This window comes from Ichthyophthirius multifiliis, assembly GCF_000220395.1.
Source record: "Ichthyophthirius multifiliis unplaced genomic scaffold scaff_1120509249423, whole genome shotgun sequence".
Lineage (NCBI taxonomy): Eukaryota > Ciliophora > Oligohymenophorea > Hymenostomatida > Ichthyophthirius > Ichthyophthirius multifiliis.
In genome coordinates, this window is record NW_004087729.1 from 17,117 (window position 1) to 39,660 (window position 22,544).

General features: G+C 22.2%; 4 protein-coding genes across 4 annotated transcripts, besides 18 other annotated features; all 4 read right to left on the reverse strand. All coding sequences in view use genetic code 6, as the record gives it.

Moving 5' to 3' along the window:
• Positions 1-159: 159 nt before the first annotated feature.
• Positions 160-1,154, reverse strand: IMG5_002980 (hypothetical protein; the record flags this gene model as incomplete). Its single annotated transcript, XM_004039982.1, has 6 exons — positions 160-215; positions 270-320; positions 386-547; positions 629-742; positions 907-1,002; positions 1,076-1,154. 6 exons carry the CDS (start codon positions 1,152-1,154, stop codon positions 160-162), a joined length of 558 nt encoding a protein of 185 aa, XP_004040030.1.
• A 176-nt stretch (positions 1,155-1,330) lies between these two features.
• Positions 1,331-1,463: a microsatellite.
• Positions 1,346-1,470: a microsatellite.
• Positions 1,372-1,430: a microsatellite.
• Positions 1,390-1,514: a microsatellite.
• Positions 1,401-1,510: a microsatellite.
• Positions 1,425-1,494: a microsatellite.
• Positions 1,481-1,516: a microsatellite.
• A 285-nt stretch (positions 1,517-1,801) lies between these two features.
• Positions 1,802-1,839: a microsatellite.
• Positions 1,840-2,918: 1,079 nt separating this feature from the next.
• On the reverse strand, positions 2,919-14,361 carry IMG5_002990 (zinc finger lsd1 subclass family protein, putative; the record flags this gene model as incomplete). Its single annotated transcript, XM_004039983.1, has 2 exons — positions 2,919-14,125; positions 14,169-14,361. Coding segments are annotated over 2 exons (11,400 nt in total), but the record flags the coding sequence as incomplete, so codon positions are not given.
• A 133-nt stretch (positions 14,362-14,494) lies between these two features.
• Positions 14,495-14,538: a microsatellite.
• A 507-nt stretch (positions 14,539-15,045) lies between these two features.
• Positions 15,046-15,088: a microsatellite.
• Positions 15,089-17,539: 2,451 nt separating this feature from the next.
• Positions 17,540-17,597: a microsatellite.
• Positions 17,541-17,597: a microsatellite.
• Positions 17,545-17,597: a microsatellite.
• Positions 17,598-17,842: 245 nt separating this feature from the next.
• On the reverse strand, positions 17,843-18,970 carry IMG5_003000 (OTU-like cysteine protease family protein, putative; the record flags this gene model as incomplete). The annotated part of the gene is made up of 2 exons (XM_004039984.1): positions 17,843-18,068; positions 18,312-18,970. 2 exons carry the CDS (start codon positions 18,968-18,970, stop codon positions 17,843-17,845), a joined length of 885 nt encoding a protein of 294 aa, XP_004040032.1.
• Positions 18,124-18,161: a microsatellite.
• Positions 18,971-19,436: 466 nt separating the features above from the next.
• Positions 19,437-19,463: a microsatellite.
• Positions 19,438-19,462: a microsatellite.
• A 696-nt stretch (positions 19,464-20,159) lies between the features above and the next one.
• Positions 20,160-20,198: a microsatellite.
• Positions 20,199-20,254: 56 nt separating this feature from the next.
• Positions 20,255-21,253, reverse strand: IMG5_003010 (hypothetical protein; the record flags this gene model as incomplete). The annotated part of the gene is made up of 1 exon (XM_004039985.1): positions 20,255-21,253. One exon carries the CDS (start codon positions 21,251-21,253, stop codon positions 20,255-20,257), a length of 999 nt encoding a protein of 332 aa, XP_004040033.1.
• A 495-nt stretch (positions 21,254-21,748) lies between these two features.
• Positions 21,749-21,795: a microsatellite.
• The last annotated feature ends 749 nt before the right edge of the window (positions 21,796-22,544 follow it).

Consider the following 22,544-nt stretch of genomic DNA (forward strand, 5'->3'; position numbering starts at 1 on the left):
AAAAGAAGTAAATAATTTATTTGATAATATTATTATTTATTTATTTTTTAATTTCATTCTATATTATTTTTTTTATATTAAAACTTTTATGTAATATATAATTAATATTTTTATTTTATCAATAAAATTAATATTAATATATATATTATTCAAATTCATTCATTAGTCTGGGTCTTCAGCATCATGTCCAGGCCATTTCATATTATCAGCATAACCTATTTAAATTAAATTAATTACAATTCTTTAAAAAGTACACATATTTATAATACTTTTTTTTGAATGATATCTAAATTTAGGGTAATCAACTTCATATCCATAACCTTTAAAAAAATTAAAATTAAGATTATTAATTCTATTTATATATAAATAAAATTATCTTTTATACCCATTTATTTGCAATATTGAATAGCATCTTCCAGAGTTCTAAAGTAATTATTTCTTTTAGAAAAAGTATCTCCGTTGTGAACCCATCCCATATTCGGGGTTTTATATTAAGCTTGTCTTTAAAATTACATACACCATTAATATCCTTCAGACAATTCAGGGGCTATATTTAATTTTTAGAAATAAAATTATTTATAAAATATTATTTAATTTATTTTTTTAATAAAAAAATATATTTTATTACTATCATGCATATGATTAATATCGTGGACATATATTCTTGCTGTTCTACCTAATATATCATTTCTTACTAATGTATGATTTTCATTATATTAGCAGCTTGAATCTAATGCGGGATCTTATATAAAATTTTATATTATTATGTTGTTTTTAATATTTATTTTTTAAAGTTGTATGTTTTATTTTTCCTGTAATTATTTTAAAAACTAATTGAAAAATGATTGAGTTTTGAAAATAATTACAGTAAAAATAAAAAATCAATTGGAGCATATAAAATTATACGTTATGAAAATCCAATTCTGCTGTTATCATCAAATGATTTAGGCATAACATTATTTCTTTATTATACTCCAACACTCAATAATTTTTCATTTTCAGCTAAATTTTAAAAAATAATAAATGAATATATTCATAAATTAGAATAATAAATATATATATATATATATATTACATTATATAAGCTTTTAAGGAATTTTTCTTATTTCATTTAATTTTTAAACTTAATGATTAACAGTTCTGATAATTAACATTTTAAAAATTATTTTTAGATTTTATTATTATTAAAAAATTATTAAATATAATCTAAATAAAGTTAATACAAAAAATATAAAAAATATTGAAAATTAAAAAATTGTATATTAAATTATGAAATATATAATAATATATATATATATATAAATTTAAATAAATATAAAATTTCAATGTTTATAAAAATATTATTAATTAAAATGTAATAATAATAATTTTATTTATATAAAAAATTAAAATATATAAATATATTATTTAATAAAAAATTAATTTAATAATAATTTTTATAATAAAAATATTATTAATAATAATAATATAATAATAATAATAATAATAATAATATTTTTAATAACAATATATATTTAAGTATTTTTTATTAAATAAAATTAATACAATATTATTATGTAATTTATTTAAATAATATTCTTATTTTAATATAATTTTATATTTTAATTAATATATTCTTTTAAAAGAATAATAATAATATTTATATAACTTTATTTTTTATTTTAGGCTTTCACATATTTTTACTAATATTTGATAATTATATTTTATTAAATATTAACTTTTATTATTTTTTAATTATTTAAATATATTAAACATTAATTAAATTTTATAGAAAAAGTAATTTATATATTATATAACTAATTTATATACTTAATTTAAATATTATAATTTATATTTAAAATTTTTATTTCAATTTTATAAAAATTAGTGTAATAAATTGTATTAATAATTAGAAAAAATTATTTATAGAAAATATTAAAAAGTAATTTTTCTCAGATTTTTAAAAGTAAATATAAAATAAATGTTAATAATAAACTTTTATAAAATTAATATAATTATTTTATTTTTTGTTATAAAGGATTTATAATTTCGAACTATAAAATATAATTATATACTATACTTTATAAATTTATAACTATTTAACTTATAAAAAAAATCAATTTTAATTATTTTTAATAAAGCTTTATTTATATTTAGCTTTCATTTTGTATATATAATTTAATTATGTTAAAATTTAAAATATACATAATATATTAAAAAGATAAATATAAAAATATTAATAATTAATAATTAAAAAAATTGAAATTTTGAAAACATTAAAAAAACATATATTAAAATGTTTAAAAAAATATTTATATATATATATTTAATTTTATTTTTTCTTCTCAAATAATTAAACTGTATAATGACAGTATTGTCATAATTTAAATGATTAAAATTCTAGAATAAGTTTCTTATTATTAATCTATTTTAAATTCATTTATTTCCTTTTATTTTATTTACTCTTAATGTCCTAATATTATAGTTTATGATTTTTATTCAAGATTTCTTGTAGTCTCAGTATGAACAGGTTCAATTATAGCTTAAATTTAAACTTAAACATTTTAAATATTTTCCAGAATTTACATCCTGAAAATAGATTCTTAGCAATCTTCAACTCTAGTTTCTGTAGCTTCAGTATAATCCCAAGTAATTCCATTAGCAATTAGATAAGCTTTTTACATTTTGACGAAATTACTACAGTTATTGTTCATAATAATCGATACTTTAAAATAAAGGTATTCACCAGCTTAGAAATTGAGTTTTTATATTTAATTAAGACAATTTTAATCTAAACAAATGTAAGAGTCAATATCTGATTCAGCCACCACATAACATCTATTTTTATTAAGTTACGAAGGTTAACAATTTTCATTTTGTAATATTGTATGATCTTATTAAGTAACAAAAATGGATGACAAATCATTTTTAATATGTACTTTAAATGTTAATAACTATTCTTTCAACTATATCTAAAGACTATTATCAACATTTATTTTAGCAACTAATTATAGTTCTGTGTAGGGAATTTAATATCTATACATTATATTTTAATATGAATCTTCTGGAATGACAATCAATTTTTAGAAAACACTTGGGGTATTCATAATATATTATTAATCCAGAAAAGCTATTTATTCTGATTAATTTATATAATAGAAAGACACATCTAAAAGTTAAGCACATTAAGAGGAGATTTAGCCTCTATTAAGTAAATCAAAAGAAACATACATAGATATACGAGAAGAAGTTTATTCAACTAAACTATCTACTACTTTTACTTTCATTAGAGTGTTTTCTACATAACTTTCCAATGTAAGTTTACATTCAGCAATGTTGAAAGAAAGTTAAGGCCTGCATATGTATGGTTCAAACGATTATAATTCGAAACCGTTTGTACAACTACATGTTCTTTCATTAGAGTTGAAACTGCTATTTTCCTAACATGAACTACAGCCGTTATAATAGTCATTAATGCAAGTTTTACATGAAGGATGGCATGGATAGCATTTAGAGAATCTTTAATAATATCCAGATACACAAAGACATTATTTAGTTTCTGGATTTAGTTTAGCATTAGGATAACAGATTGTACATTAATTAATCTAAGGACCTCTACAAGAATAACATGTACTATGACATTAACCAACTATAATAGAGCCTTCAGTAATAGCATAATAACCAGGAGCGGGTTCACAATAATTAATATTAAGAATAAAGTTCTATGGACATTCAATACATTGAATATTGCTAGGACCTGTACATCTCAAACAATTACTATAGCATTTAAGGCACACTTCTCCTTCCATGTAATATCTTTAATTGCATTTTACTTTACCACTAACAACAGATGCGTTTGGGTCTTTGCATTTTAATATGTCAGATTCTAGAGGACCACTACATGTTTATCCTAAATTATGGCAAGGGAGACAAATTTGATTTAAATCTTAAAAATCTATAGAAGGATAAAAACCTTAATTACAAACACAATAAGCGCTAGTTTTATCTAATGGGTCGTATGACAAACTAGCATTTGGATAGCATTATTTGCAATTATTTTGTGATTAACCATTGCATTTTTTGCAACTAATATGACATTTTCTACAATATCCTTAAAGACAATTATGAGCTTCCCAACCATCTTTGCATTAACAAGTACCTTCTGTAGATGTTTAACTATTGAGGGTAATTAAAGCTCCAATAGGGCAGTTAGTACATTAATTAGGATTAGGACCAGTACATTCTTAACATGATTCATCACATTTCAAACATCTGAAAGGATTACTAGGATCTCTATATGAGCCTGGTTAACAAATACACTGTGTATTATTATTAGTATCAACAAAAGCTAAATAATGACATTTAGTACAAACTTTTTAAGCATTACAAGAAATACATGAAGAATGACAAATATTTATTTTCTAACAGAACCATTGTTCGGCATACTTGGAATCATCTTTATTTAAAGGATAGAGTATATTCCATTTATGTGTACTTGGACATAGACATTCCCTAGGACCGGAATTTTTTCCTGGTGGGAATGTTGCACTAGGAGCAGGAGTTTAAATTGTACCATCGCCTATATTATCAAAAAGACAAGTGAGACAATTGGAAGGCTAACCAGGGAAACATAAATAACATTTAGGATCACATTATTGGCATTATTTAGTTGCTGTGTTCCCAAAACGATTAGCTTTTAGAGTAAGTTTAGCTGAATATACCACATTATCTGGACATGAGCAAAAACCTGTAATTGAGCTAAGAGTAGCTCCTGGAGCACATTATAAGCATTTAGTACTGGTACATGAATCACAATATGGAACAGTGCATGGTTTGCAATTACTACCTTACTAATAAAATCCTGTCTTACATACACAATTAGAAATATTATTGGAGTTGATACTTACTGTCTTGTTTTAATCAGAGCATATTAAACAGTTGTTTGATTAATTTACACATGTATCACAATCACTATGACATTGTTAACATTTAACTTTATCAAGGGGTAAGTAGAAACCATCTCTACATACACATGTATTAGTATTTGATATTACAAAATCCGAATAACATGCAACACATTAATTAGCATTAGGGCCTAGACATTATCTGCAGGACTAATCACAAGGTACACAAATAAATTAATTGCTCATATAGTACCCAGATATACATTAACATTAGTTATTTATTAATTAAGCATTTAGCCCACATGTTCCTATACAATTAGTAGCTGAATCTTTACATTATAGACAAGGCTATTAACAAGGTAGGCATTCTTAAAGGTTATTTGAGTTTTAGAAGAATCCAGATTTACATTAGCATTCTTATTAAGACGTTTAATTGCTTACAAGTTCGGCATTTGGATGACATTCAAGGCAACTATTTGGTGTTGCTGCATTACAAGAGAAACAACTTGGACTACAAGGTCTACATGCTCTTCCATCTTAGAAAAATCCTTTTTTACATAAACATTTGTTGAGTGCAGGAGGCTTTTCAGCATTATCCTTGCATATATTGCATGTATCTTTAGAATTACATTTGCCACAATTAAGGTCACAAAGTGTACATCCTTTTAAACTTTCGTCATAATAGTATCCGTCTACGCATTCGCATTTTCCGAGTTTGTTCTAGGCATTTGCCTTGCAATCTAAACATTAAGAATCTGAATATCCAATACAGTTTTTGCATTTTTCATGACATTTTTCACATTATTCTTTATCAATATTAAAGAAATAGCCTAAATTACAATCACAAGTATTATATTTGGTCAATGTAGCATTCACAATACATGAAGTACAATTATTAGGTTAACCACCATTACAAGAAGCACATGTAGAATCACATGAAGAACAATTATAATTTGAATCATAGAAAAATTTGGGTTTACATTCACATGTACCAAGAATAGTTTAAACTTGATTATTTTTTACATCTGTAGCTGGAGTTTAATTTTAATTAGGAATGAAAGTGAAATATATTGTTTTGCACTAAGTACATTCTTCAGGTTTAGATCCGACACAACTTTCACAGGAATTATCGCAATTTAAACATATTTTAGGATCAGAAGATTGATAAAATCGTGTTAGGCAAACACACTAACCACTTTTTACGGCACTGTTAGTAAAACAAGAATCGCAATCATCATAATCTGGACCAGAGCATGTTTTACAATTAACATAGCAAGGAGAACATTTAAGTTCAGTTTAGTTCCAATAATAACCTTAATCGCATATACACAATTTAGTTTCTTTATCTATGGAAGCATTATTAAAACATAAATCACAAGAATCTCCGTCAGAACAAGTTTTGCATTAAGGTTAACATATTTGACAAATTCTAGGATAAGAAAAATCTCTATAAGTACCTACTTTACATTCGCATTTATTTGAAGTAAAATTTGAATCAGGATAACAATCAGTACAAAATTCAGCTTTTTGTTCGCATGTCTCGCAAGTAAGATTACAAGGTAAACAAGATTTATATTAATTATTATAATAATATCCTTTTTTACATGAGCAAGTTCCACTTTCAGAATCTTTTTCAGCATTATCAATACAAGTAATACAAGCAGGTGATTCACTGCAAGAAGCGCAAAATTTATCACATTAAGAGCATTAGAAATGTGTGTCCATATAATAAGCAGGATTACATACACAATAACCATTAGTTAAAGTAGCATTATTTCTACATGTTACACATGAGTTTTCTAATCCACTGCTACATGTTTTACATGAACTACTACAAGGATCACATGTCGAAGTATTATTTTAAGTATTTCTATAAGTACCATCGATGCAAACACATTTTCCTAAATTTATACCAGAAGCATTATTAGGTACTAAATAAGAATCATCTCTGCATAAAGTACATTGAGTTTCTTCTGAAGAACCTATGCATTTTTCACATGTAATATGGCACTAAGCGTATGTTCCAGGATTATCGGGTTCTTCATAATTTTTTTGACCAGCTTCACAAGAAGAAACAGTTTAATTTTTTGACAAAACACCACCTGTATTACAATCTGTACATCCTTCAGATGTTTCATTAATACATTCTTTACATCGAATATTACAAGGTTAGCAATCTAATTTAGATTTATCTAATGCATTAAGATAAAATCCTAATTAACATTAGCAAATATTTTACTTAATAAAAATAATTTCATTATTCTATTCTAAAACTGTTTCTTAAGAATATTCAATCACATTAACTGTATTTTCATTTATCTATATTCTAATAAGTTTATCAGTTTATTCTATTATAGTATTTTTCTCTACTCTTATTTTAAATAAATACATAAATGCATTTTACTCACAATTTGAACATTAAGTAGGTAAAGGACCATAACATTCTTTACAAGTATAATCGCATTTTAAGCATACTAACCTTCCTTACACAATTTTAGGAAAAAAGCTTTTCGCACAAGCACATTATTTAAATCTTTGGAAAAATTAATGATCAGTATTTGGAGGACAAGAACTACATTAATTAGTTTCATTTATACAAGTTTAACATGATGGATCACAAGATAAGCATATAGATAAATTACAATTTGGATTATTTAAATTGCAATCATCTCTATATGTTCCAGAAGGACAATTACAGCTAAACATAGGTTCTAAAGAAGTAGAAGGAAGTTAATTAAGATGGCACAAAGTGCATTAATCGTATTCACCACCAATACATTCTTAGCATGAAGGATGACATTTAATACAATAGCCAAATTCATCCATGTAATATCCAGCTATACATTTGCATTCATTATTATGAGTAAGTATAGCAAATTCATTTTTACAGAAAATGCATTTATCAGCTGAATCTTTGCATGTTTTGCATGAAACACTACATTATTTGCAATATATTAAATCAGAAGAATCTCTATAATAACCTTCATCACATATACACTCCCCATTAACTAACTTGGAGTGTATTCTACAATCTTTACAATCAAAATAACGTTCTTTAGTGCATCCTTTGCAAGTTTAGTGACAATCCATACAATCGAAGGGGTTGAATAAACTGTATTAATCAGATCCACATTCACATTTGTAATTACCATCAGTTGTAGGAATCAATTGAGCTTTAGAAATACATTAACTGCATTAATTTTTAGAATCACTATTACAATTTTTACATGTATCATGACATTATTCACACTAAGCTTTTTACACATCCCAGTAATATTTTTATTTACATTAACATGAAGACACATATGTATCAAGATTAGTTCTTTATGCGTTAGGTTTGCATTCAATACATTACGAGGCTAAATATCCTTAACATGAAGCACATTCAGGATGGCAAGGTTAGCAATCTGCGTTACTATCTGCATAATATCCGTCATTACAGAAGCAGATACCTTCATATTCTACAGCATTTTTTTTACATCTATTACATTCAATATTACTTTCTCCATCACAATCAGCGCAACTTTTATGACAAGTATTACATATACTCTAATCTCCGGAATCTTAATAAGTTCCTGGAGGACATTTACATGTGTGCAACTTTTAATCTAAATTTGCGGGTTGAAAACATTCAGTGCATCGTCTCGCATTTAATTCGCAATTTTTGCAAGGCAACTCACATTTTAAACATTGCCCAGAAATAGAATAATACCCTTCTTTACATTTACATACTTTACTTTCATCCAAAGGTAATGTATTATTAACACAAGAAGTACATACTGCGAAACTAGAACAAGTCAAACAATTATTACTGCACTATAAGCATATAGATGAGGAAGAATCTTTATAATATCCATTATCACAAATACATTATTTTTAAACCAAAGTAGCGTTTTCACCGCATTAAGTACAAGAATTCGATGAATTTCCATTACATTCTTTACAATCAGAGCTACAATTAACACATGTGTATTCCTCAATATTTTAAATATCATGATAGTATCCAGATATACATTTACAGTAAGTGTTTTAGCCATCAATAACTAATTCAGTATTACTTTCAGGTTTACATGAAATACAATCATTTGAATTAGGTCCTGTACAAGAAAAACATGAAGGATGACATTTAACACATTGTTTTTTGCTATCTAAATAAAAGAAGTTTTTACATATGCAAGTTCCATCAGCTTATAATATCATATTTTTTTTATCAGCACAGGTTATGCAAATATCTTTAGAACTACATTCGCCACATATAGAATCACACTATACACAAACATTTTGCCCACAATTTTTTGCACTACAACCTGTATTTAGGATTGAATAATGATTAGAATCACATACACATTAATTATCTACAACAGAAGCACTTTAATAGCAGGTTAAACAACCATTTTCGTTACATGTTTTGCAGTTTGCTCCACATTTTTGGCAGGATTTGGTATCATAATTATAGAAAAAGCCATTATTACATTCACATTATTTCTTAGAATTCAAATAAGCATTATCCTTACAGGACAAACATTTATTATTTTCACCTCCAGAACATTCAAAGCAATCAATATGACATTAAATACATATAATATTTTATGATACTTCAATACTGGTAGCTGTCTCTTAGTAAAATCCAGGTTTACAGATACATTATTTTTATTAATTAAGGAATGCATCATCAACACATTTAGTACAATTATTCTAACTTCCTTCACATTCTTTACAGTTTTTACTACATGCAATACATTTTAATGTATTTCTATCACTTCCATTTTCAAAAAAGCCTGGATTACAGTAGCATTTATTATTTAAAGCAAAAACTTTGGCATTCTCCACACATCCAGTGCAATAATTAGCAGATCCTAGACAAGAATAGCAATTTCCATAACAGGGTAAACAATCAATGAAGTTGTATGGGTGTAAATAATATTTTTCTTTACATTAACATTAATTATTATCGTTTAAAAACGCATTACCACTTTAACAATCTTAACAATTATATGCAGATGGTCCATTACATCTTTTACATGTTTAATTACATTCTACACATCTATTTAATATTTTATCGAAATAATACCCTTCAATACACTCACATTATTTTAAATTTGTAAGTTTCATAAATCTACCACAAGAATCACATGCATTATCGCTATCTTTACAAGTCTTGCAATTATCATTACATTTGTTTAAAACACAAGCAGATGATGATTTTTAATAAAATCCTGGAAGGGGATCACATTTAGTAGTTAAAGGATTGAACTAACGTCCAAATGAACATGTTAGACAGTTTTCTTCACCAATTCCATCACAAGTTACGCACGAACAGTGACATTTCACACAAAGGTAAGGATTTTTAGCATCACGGGAGTATCCAGAGGCACATTGACATTCGTCAAAATTGTAATTTGATATTAATTATTCGATTTATTAGTTAGAAGAAGAACATTTTAAACATTATACTTTAGGTATCATAATAATATTATCATTGGCATCTTTAAAATCTTAGCCATTTTCATCTAATCTTTTAATTTTTATAACCTAACAACTTGTACAATAATTAGGACATCTAATGCACGTAGTTATTGGAAAATCTAAACTATAAAAACCAGGTTAACAAACACATGTACCTAAAGTACTGTTTCTTACAGCATTTTCACGGCATTTAATACATTTTTATAGATCGTCACACTCCAAACAATTTGGAGGACAAGCTCCACAAGCAATTGATCCACAAGCAACTTTATAAAAAGTGCCAGGAGGGCACTCACATCTAAGAGTAACAGGATTTACAACAGCAAGTTTATCTGTACAAGTAGTACAGGCATTTTAATTACAATCTTAACAATTTCCACAATTAATACTACATGCTAAGCATTTCTTTTTATTAGTAAAGTCAAGGGAAAAATTAGGTTTGCATTTACATGTTTTTTTCACTGGATCAAGGATAAATAAATTTTAAAAACATTTAGTACATTCATTCTCAGAAGGTCCACTACATGAAGCGCAAGTTTCATGACAAGACTAACAAAAACCTTATAAATCAAGGTAAGTTTAAGGAGGACATTCACAACCATAAGGCGTAAGAATTTAATTATTATTACAAGAAGTGCAAATATCTAAACTACTACATGTTTTACATCTAGGACTACAATCTGAGCATTTAGCCTTACAACTAGGGCATTAAAATGGTGAGGCAATAGGATATCTAGGATATATGGTAACCTTACAGTTTAAACAATAAATAGGGCAACCTAAACAAAATTCATAATAGTTTGTTTAACTTACTTTATCATAAAACTTTTATATACAAGTTAAATAATCTGTTCCTACGGGATCATCCATACATTTAAGTTTTGCTGCCCTTTCATCTGTTTCTGCTTTTTTTCTTAAAGTTGGGTCTTTTATACTTTCAAATGATTAATATACTTTATCACACTCAAAACATTTAGCATCACAGTTGATACAAACACCAGTACAATTTCTACATTCCGATTATAAAGTAGGGCTATTATCAAAATATTTTCCATCCATACAAGAACATTAGCGATTAGTATTTATTACAAAACCTCTTGAATAATCGCATGATGTACATTCACCACAGTCACAATTCGAGCAAGTTTTACAGTCTCCATAGCATTTTTAACATAATAATTATGAGCCATCATTATTTAATTCAAAATATCCATCTATACATTTACAAGTCTATATTTTATTAACTCTATCAATATAAAATACTTGAAAATTATTTTTATCACAACTTAAGCATTTTGCTATATCATTATAAACACAGCTTGCACAATTTTTATGACATTTTATACAGATTAAAGTAATTGGATCAAGAGAATATCCTTTTTTACATACGCAATCCTTATAATTAATTTGTTAAGTTTTAGTTTCACCATTTACTGTAGTAGTTACTTATTTTACAGCATCAACTAAAACTTTATTTTAAGAACATCCTATATAATCATAATCTCTGCCTTTACATATGCTTTCAGTATCTGTACAAGGATTACAATTAAAAGGATCTAAATCAGTTGCGAAATATCCTTATTTACATACACATAATGAATTAACAATTTCTGCATTTTTTTTGCATTTAATACATTAATCAATAGAACTACCTCTGCAAGTTGCACAACTTTCATGACAAACATCACATACAAGAGGAATCGATTACAATTAATAGAACCCATCTTTACACATACATTTATAACCATTCAAACTTTTTTATAAAACTTATTTATATGAATCACATTCAGTACAATTTTCATCTGAAGATCCATTACAATCAAAACAACTCTAATGACATTTTTTAGCTTTTTTTTTATCATCAAGATCTTCGTAATATCCTTTTTTAATGCTACATTATCCCTTAATAGTTATATTATCTTCACTAATAATTGTAATTATATCACCTACTTTGAAGTCATATTCATCATAACACGAAAGACATTGATTTTAAAGTTAAGAAGTGCAAGTTCTACAAGTAGAGTGACATTAAAGACACTAATTATCATTTGTGGAACTTAAAAATTAACCAAGTTAGCATGTACATCTTCCACTTGCGCTTTTAGTAAGTGTTCCTTTACATTATTTACACATGGCATCTCCAGGTCCATCACACCCATCACATGATTTATCACACTCTACACATTTTCCATTAGTTCCAATGCTTCCATCAAAGTAATATCCGAAATTGCATTCGCAGATTCCTTAACTGGTTCTAAATGCATTATCATCCATACATAAAATACAAGAATTGGGTGCATTATCAGTACATTCTTTACATTATTTATCACATTTCAAGCATTGTTTTTACATCTCATCAAAGAAAAATCCTAAGTCACATTTACATTAGAAAAAATCTCCATTTTTATTAATTTTAATAGCATTATCAAAACACTGAGTACATTTATCTTATTACCAATCATCGCATGCTTTACATTAAGAGTCACAAATAATGCACTCGAATTTACCAGGTTCTTTTCCTGCAAAGTAATACTAATCACATTCGCAAGTATAAGTTTTCAAATCTAAATGACTCTTACTCACACATGAAGTGCAATTATTCATGTTTGGTCCGCTGCAAGACAAACAGGTATAATGGCATTTCTTACATTATTATTCTTAAGCATCTAAATAATACCCATCCAAACACTTACATTCTTATTGACAAAGCCATGAAACACTATTATCACAAGAAGTACAAAAATTAGCATTACCTTAACATGTTTTACAAATATTGTTGCAACGTAAGCATTAACTAAGATTTTCAGGATTTTAAAAAAAACCATCTTTGCATTTGCATTTTCCGTTTGAAAATTTGGCATGCTCATCTAAACAATTTAGACACATTCCATAATTCAAACAAGTTGCACAGGCAGGAGGACAAGCATCACACCTTAAAGGATTGCTCGATCTTTAATAGAATCCATGTTTGCATACACATTGATTATTATTCAATATAGCATTGTAAGGGCATACAGTGCATTTCAAAGGATTTTATTTATCACAATCGGCACAACTTTAATGACATTTTACACATCTGAAAAGAGTAGAATCTAATGCTTGAGAAAATCCATCTACACACTAGCAATAGCTATTTGAACCATCAGTTATCAATTTAGCTTAATTATAACATGAAAGACATTAATTTTATGAATCTCCTGAGCAAGTCTTACAACTATTATGGCATTAAACACATTATCCTAATTAATTTCTTCTAAATCCTAAATTACAAATACATCTATTGAAAAGTAAAAATTAATTCTAGTCAGTTTAACAGCTTAAGCATTAATTAGGGTTTTTATCAAAGCAAGTATTACAACTATTATGACATTCCGAACATTTCAAAGGACTAATCTAAGTAGGATAATATTTATTCTAACATTCACACTATTCAAAAACGTTCAAAACAGAATTACTAGGACATTAACTACATACGAAGGGGTCATCCTTACATTCAGCACAACTATAATGACAAGGTTTTACAAAAATCTTTATATCACGAACTCCCCAATATTAAACACAATTATCACCTTCTAAAGTATCTTCAAATCTCAATTTCATATTATCCTTATAATGAGCTTATTCATGGTTAAAAAGTAATACATCATTATGTCCTTCATTATCCATCTAACATCTTTTAGAAGGTCCTGTATAGTCAAAGCCATCATTAGAATTCATTATAAGATTTTCATCTAAATATAATTTTAACCACTATGGATTTTAAATTGTTTTTCCGCCTTTTAATTATTTTATTTTTATATATATTATTTTATTAATTACCTTTAAAGTAAATTGTAAAAGTTATTTTTATTTCAGAATGTGGAGGAAGACTAGTATAAGTTTTCTCAGTACTTACTCCTTCTCCAAAACTACAAGCTCCTCCCATAAATTTCAAATTAATATTAGCACATTAGTTTACCGCAGATTATGACCATGTTGATGTTTCGGAATCATCAAATTAAGCACTTGTCATCTCTGAATATGCCATTAGCCAATTACATAATGATTCTTTAATGATTATTCCAAATAATATATAACTTTATAATAAAAGTTTTTGTAATTATGTCATGTTTTTTAATTTTAATTTTTATTTTATCTTGAATAAGATATTTTTTATATTATTATATTTTATATGTATATTTTTTTTATAATTTTCTTTTATTTATCTAATATATATATATATATTTATTTAAAATAGAAAAATCTTATTGCTATAAATCATTATCTTTTTATTTGAAACGATTGCTAATAAATTAATTTGACCTTATTTAGATAATTTTATTTTTATTAAAAAATAGCAAGTTAATAAGATTTAATTTATTTATTTATCAAAAAATGTTAATTAAATCATCATACATATATAAATATATATCCTCCTATTTTATCTTTTATATATTTATAAAATATTTCAATATTAAAAGCAAATTTATATTTGAAAACCGTTTTTTTACATAAAATATAATGAAATTTATTATTATAAAAAAAAAATATATTACATTTTTTTATATATAGAGTAATATAGATAAAATAAATAATTTCGATTTATATTAATAATAATTATTTCATTATATTATTATTAAAAAAACGTAAAATATATATATATTGTGCTATTCTTTTATTGAATAATAAAAATATATAAAAAAATATATTTTTACCTTTATTAAATTAATTTAATTAATAAAATAACTTTAATTTTTAAATCAATTACCATTTTTGAAATTCTTTTATTTTGAGTATTTTTATCAGTCGAATATACACTTAACTTTAATATACAAATCTTAAAATTGTACTGAAAAATCTTAAAATTTAATTTTTAATCTTTATCTTATATTTAAAAGATATAATTATATTATATTAATAAATATTATTAACTTGTTAATTTCTTTCAAATATTAATAATAATAACTTAAAATATTAATATTATAATTATAATTAATATTTTATTTTTTTATTAAAAATATTATTATTTAAAAATACTAATTATAATTTTTATTTTTCTTATTCAATTATTTATTAAATATTATATTTTTCTAATAGATACTTATATTATTATTAAATTTATTTTCTAAACTAATTATAATAAATTATTTATTAATATTATAATTAAAAAACATAAACACCAAAATTTTTATATAATTAAATATAAATATATATTTTTTTTTGGATATATTTTAAAATATGCTAAAAACTAATTTAGCATTTAAATTATATATTTAAAAATAAATTCGGTTAAGCATTCCAAATAAAGTCCATATATTTGGATTAGATTATGGTTAAAAATATTTGGGAGTATCTATATCTGATTGTAAATAAGTCAAAGTTATTTTAATATATATATTAAAAATAATAATACTTAATAATTTTTTTTTAAAAAAAAGTGTTTAGATTCATTAAAATCTAATCAAAATTCAAAAATGTGCAATAACAAAATAATTATAAATAAACTAAGTAAATATATAAAAGAAAAAAATTGCAAAGGAATCATTGTCGGAAATACATATTTATAAAGGGTTTTATTTTAAATAAAATAATTATTTTATTTATTATAAAGTTTGATATTTTTTTAAAAAAAGAGCTTTGATAATGAAATATAATTATTTTTACAATAGGTTTCTGAAAATATACCTTTTACATTTGTTAAATATTACATTTTTTTACTAATATTTTTTTTTTAAAAAAAATAATAGATTAATGAAGATTGTACAACTGTAGCAGCAAAAGAAATAATTTATGAAATTGGAGCATAAAAAGGAATATATGATAAAAAAATTCATTAAATTAAAGAATTATAAGACGGTATATCATCCATTTTAATTCTATAAAATTTTTTAGATTATTATTAAAAATGAATTAAATTTTCAAAAATATAAAAATAAATTGTATATATCATATTTAATAGAATAGCATATATAATAATTAAAAAAAAAAAAAAATTTATTATTTTTATTAGAGTTTAAGTTTAATCAATAATATTCAAATAATAGTAATAATTTAAATATTAATTATTTATAATTTTTTTCTTTTTTACTTAATTTTTTTTTCCATTTTTATATTCTTTTTATTTGTTGAATGGGTTTAGAGCAAAATCTATAAAAAAAATATCTTATCTTTAATTTTCTTTATACGTTTATTTTATATATTTATATTAAGGCTTATAAAAAATATTTTTTAATTTAGTCTAAATTAATAAAATGGAAATTCTACTTTCAATATTTGATTATATTTTTTAAAAAAAAACTATACTAAAGTCATTAATAAAAAAAATAAGAAAATTAACTATTATTTTTTATTTTAAAGTATTTGATATTTTCTTCATTATAAATAATAATATAATATTTTTATAATTTAGATTTTTTTTGAAATTAATTTATTTTTATTATTATATTTAAGTAAAATTAATTTCCATAGAAAAAAAGAATTATTTTTATAATTGTATTGATTTTAAAAATAGCATTAATTATTAAATACGAATTATAAATAAAAAGAATTTTGAACATTAAAATAATATATGTTTAAAAAACATCATAATTTTTAATTAGATAAAATCGGATTATTTTTTTTTAATCTATATAATATATAAAAAAAAGATTATATATTATAAAAAATATATCTGATCTTCTATTTTTCCATGGATCAAATACATATAATAATATTAAGAAATACAACAAAATATATTTTTTTCATTTTCTATTTCATAAAGCTTTCATATGTATTTTAATTTCAATAATAGAAACTTAATATATTTTTTTTAAAACATAGACATTAATTTATAATAATAAAAAAAAGTTAATTATCATATTTAATAAACACATAAAACGAATAAAAAATAAATAAGTTTTTTTAGTGTTTTTTTTTAGTTATTAATATTTATTTCGTTCAATAATAATAAGTGGTTTATTCCCAAACAGGTTCAAAGTAGCTATATACGGGTAAATTTTGGGTCACATATGAATAGGAGGTTGGCACAACTACATCATAATAAACTTATGGTTAGATATATGTCGTAGTAGTAATTGGTTCAATAATTATTTTCTCAGGAATAATTGTAGTATATTCAATAGGTCTTGAATAAGTTACAGTCGGGCTTACTAATAATTTGCTTGAATAAAGGCTTTATTATGGTGAAAAAGTACTAAACATTTATAATGATAATTTTTTTTTTTTTTATTTTTATTTTAATTTTTTTTTTATTTATTTTTTTATTTTTTTGTGTTTATTAGTTGTTTTTTAAAAAAAAAAAATTGTAAATAATTTATGGTATTAAATAATATTTTTTTTTTTTAATAATTCATAAAAAATATAATAAATATATCATCATATAATAATAATATAAAATCTAGACAAATAAAATAATTTATATATAATATAATTAATTTTTTTATTAAAAAATAAGTATTATCATAAATTTTATTATCTTAAAAAAAAATTAATTATAGAAGAGTTTTTTTGAAAAATCATATAAAAATTGCTTATTTTTGTAGTTTCTCTTTATTTTACTCTTATTTTATATTTTATGAGTCTTTAAACATACAACATTTTTTATAAGCTTTTCTAGAACCGCAAAGGCATTTTTAGTTTCTTCCTATTTTGTTTTCATTCTAGTTTTCTTCGATTTTTAAATCTTTAATTTAACTTTCTGTTTATTTTAATTCGTCTTATTCTTATTTTTCTACTTTATTTCTGTCATAAAAATCCATTTCTGGATTTGAATTTTCTTCTTTATTTTATTAATATATATTATTTCCTAATTATTATTTCCCTAATTTATTATTTTCTTCTTAAAAATCCCCAATGTTTTATTCTTATTTATATATTTTTTTCTCTTTTTTATATTTCTAATTATCTTTGTTATTTTTATTATTTCTCTTTTATTCTTTTTTTCCTCTAACATCTTCGACTTCATACAAATCCGAATTTACCTACCTATTATTTTGATTTTAGATATTTTTTGTTTTATTATCTTCTTCATTTAATTATTAAATCAAAATTTCGATCGCTTAATTTTTTAATTCTTATTAAACATTTAATTCAGAAATATTTCTAATTGAACTATAATGTAATTCTTCTTTATCTTCATAATGATAGGCTAATTGTATAGTTTTTTTAGTTATTCCTTTTACAGACACTCCTTTTATTACCATGAAAGGCCTATTTTTAGTGTAAATAATAAAGTTATGTCCAAGTGCTTGAGAAATAGCTTAAATTTCCATATTGCCTCCCCAAGTGCCTATATTTTACATTTCTTTCACATATTTATCTAATTCAATATCGTAAATGAAGTTTTTAAAAAAATCTTAATTACTTTTTATTTATTCTACTACTATTTTTCTATAATAAGCATGATACTCTTCATTTCCATCTAGTTAATCTGAAATCGAACGGAACAAGCAATTTCCATCGCCTTCAACATCTTTTATATAAAGATTATATTCACTAAGCTATTCGTTAAATTCTTTTAAATGTTTTTAATATTCGGGCGAATTTTATACTTTTTTCGTATTTTTATGTCTTTTTTTATCTTTAGAATTTTATTCTTCGTATTTATTTTGTTTTTTATTTTTATTTCTATTCTTTGAACTCATTATAAAATTTTAATATTTTTTTCAAAAAAAAAACAATTGAAATACAAAAAAAAATTTTATATTTTTTATTAGTCCTATGAATATATATAGCAAAATGTATAAAATTAAATAAATTTTTTCTATATATAAATTTTAATAGGTATAATAATCTAAATACTTTTATTTTTAAATTATAAAAACTTATTTTCTTAGTATTTATTTTGACTTCCAATAAATTTATTTTTTTAAATATATATATTTTTTTTTAAATTGATAAAAAATAATTCAAATATATTGTATAAATGTGCTTATTTTATTAATAAATTATTTTATATTTTAATTGTAAATATCTTAATAACAAATTTTATAAATTACTTTCGATTATTTATAATTTCGACTAAAATAAATATTAAAATTTAAAAGAAACTATTTATGTTAATAAAAATTATTAATCAATATACTAATAATTAATATGCATTTTGTTTGCAAAAAAAAAAAAAGAAAAAAAAAAAAAAAGGTCTAATATTTTTTAAAGATTATTTTTATATTTATAAAAATAATATATTTTTTTTGTATATTTGTAATTTATATTTATTTTAAAACATTTGTAAAAAAATACAATTAATTATTGATAGAAAAAACAAAAAAATTACAAGAGATTAAAATATAAATTGTTTTTCTTTATTTCAACCCTAATAAAAATAAAAGTTTTAATACCAAAACAAACATTAAACTAATAATTAAATATTTATCATTCTGAATAAATAAATCCTTAATTTTTATAAAACCTAATAGATTATAAAACTAAATTTTGAGTTTAGATAAAAAAGCTAATTAATAATAGAATATAGATATTTTAAATTAATCTACCTAAAAATCAGGTTTAGAATTTATGATTTATTTAAAAGCAAGATTTAGATATTAATTTTATGCCTAACTATAAAGGTAAAGATAGATTGCTTAATGTTATGAAAAAAAATTTGATTAAAGATGATTTTTATCTAAAATAATTTTTTAGAATGAATTAATACTTTCTATTAAATTTGCCTAATTTATAAAAAAAAATAAAAAAATAGCTTTTATTTCAATTTAATAATAATATTAATGTTAAATTAGAATTACAAAAGATTTAAAATATATAATTATTACTTTTAAACAATTTCTATGCATAAAACTTATAATTATATAAATAAAGATTGATAATAAAAATAAATATATGAAATATATATAAAAATATATAAATATATATTTATTTATATATTTATATAATTTTTTATTTTAACAAAATAAAAAAAGAATAATTTTTCAAATATTTTTTAAAAATTAAGAAATTCTGAAGCTTAATATTTCACATATAATGTTTAAATGAGTATCTAAATCAGTGTTTATATAAACTTTATTATTTTTGATAATATTCTATATTCCAATTTAATTCACAATCTAAATAACTCCCAATATCTTACCTTTAGTATTCCAAATAATATGATTTAAAACTGGCAAAGAAGTATTAATATCAACAATAGAGTTGAAATTTACATGATTATAAGCATTATCTATAATCTAATTTTTCTCCTAATTAATTGTAAATCCGACTATTCCATTATTTTTTTCAAACTCAATCTTATTTTCTTAATTATCAAATGTAAATATTTTATTATTTTATTAATCTAAAATATAAATTTTAACATCTTAAATATTCAAATATCCCTATATTTTTTAACAAATTTCCAAAACGAATTAACTGATATTATTACATTCATTTAATTCTATAGACATTTTTAGTATATTTTTAATAATCCCTTCATTTTTTCTCGTCTCATAAAAATTTATGGAATTATTCAAAATACTCATTGCATTCATTCCAATTATTTATAAATAACCCTCATCATCTTTTGTAAAAAAACCGCCGTTTTTATTAACAGCTTCAACAACTCCTAATAAATTTCCGTTTTCATTATCAAATAAAGGCATACATACCATAGACCTCGTAATGTAATTATCTTTCTTATCTATTTATCGGTTAAACCTAATATCCTTATTTGCATCTATAATATTAATAATTTACATACTATTAGCTACATGGCCAATTATTCCTTAACCAAATTGAACTTTTTATATTTCAAGTCCTTTAGATATTTTAGTCCATAATTCACCATTATTCGAATCAGAAATAAAAACATGGGCTTTATCACATTCTAAAACATTACAAATAGCCTTAGCTATTGTTTAAAAATTTTCAGAAAGGTCTAATGAAAATTCTATGTTTGTAATCACATTTATAATATGTTTTAACTTATTTGTCATATTAAAAAAAATATCAGATGATTATAGTAGACAAGTAATACTTTCATAAAGTTTTGTTATCTATTATTTATTTAATTAATACATATATTTTTGAAAGCTCTTTTCATCAACTAAAATACTTCTTATATATTATAATGGCTTAATTTCATTATATGCTTTCAAATTATCTTACATTTCTATTGTTTTATTTTTTTTTTTTAAAAAAAAGTTATTTTTATAAAACCATAATTTTTATCCTTAAAATATATATTATATATTCATTTTTACTAGTTTTAAAGTCTAAAACAGATGTAATATATCCAAAGTCATTTTAATGTTAATTGAGAGCTTAATTAGAATTTTTCTTACTATCCTTTTGTTTATGTTAGAGACTTAATTTATCAAATGAATCAAATAAAATAGGTTCGTTTTTTTAAAATTCATCTTCATTAATATATACTTATTTATTATCAACAATTTATGATTTTTATTTCTTATTAACTGGATAATTATTAATTAAATTTTATTTACTTTATAAATCTTTAATTTAATTTTAAAGCTTTTCATTATCTTATTTTAATTAAATATTTTCTTTTACTAATGCTTAATATATTTCATCTTTTTTTATAATAGAAATTTATTAAAACTATATCATTTATTTAAAATTTTTATTTTATTTTTATAAAATCTGGATTTATTCTTGCTCATTCTATAACTATAAATTTGTTTTGTGGAAAGTACTAAAAGTTGATTTTAATTATTCCTTTTATTAAGAATTGTAATTATTTTACATTAAAGTTAAAATTATTTAACTTTATAATATATTATAAAAAAAAAAATATAAGCTTATAAATATTAAAAAATAAAATTATAATATTAATTTATTTAATATATATTTTGCATAGAAATTATTAAATATTATTTCGAGTTAGTTTTATAATTATTACTGTTAAAAAAATATTATAATTAAAAAACAAATATAAATATAATATTATTATTAAAACAAAACTGTTAAATATATAAAATTTATAAAGATTTTTAATTTATTTTACTAAGTAATATTATAAAATTTTAATTATTATTAAAAATATTTTATATAATATATATCTTATTTTATTTTATATATTTGTATCTATATTTTTTTCAAAATTTACTTTATAACTTAATAATTAGTATTAAATATTAAAGAATATATAAAATTTATATTTTTATATTGAAATCTATTATTTTAAAAAATAAGAAAAACTTAAATAAAAATGTAAAATAATGATAATTTATTTTTTTAAAATTAAATATTTAATTAGATATAATA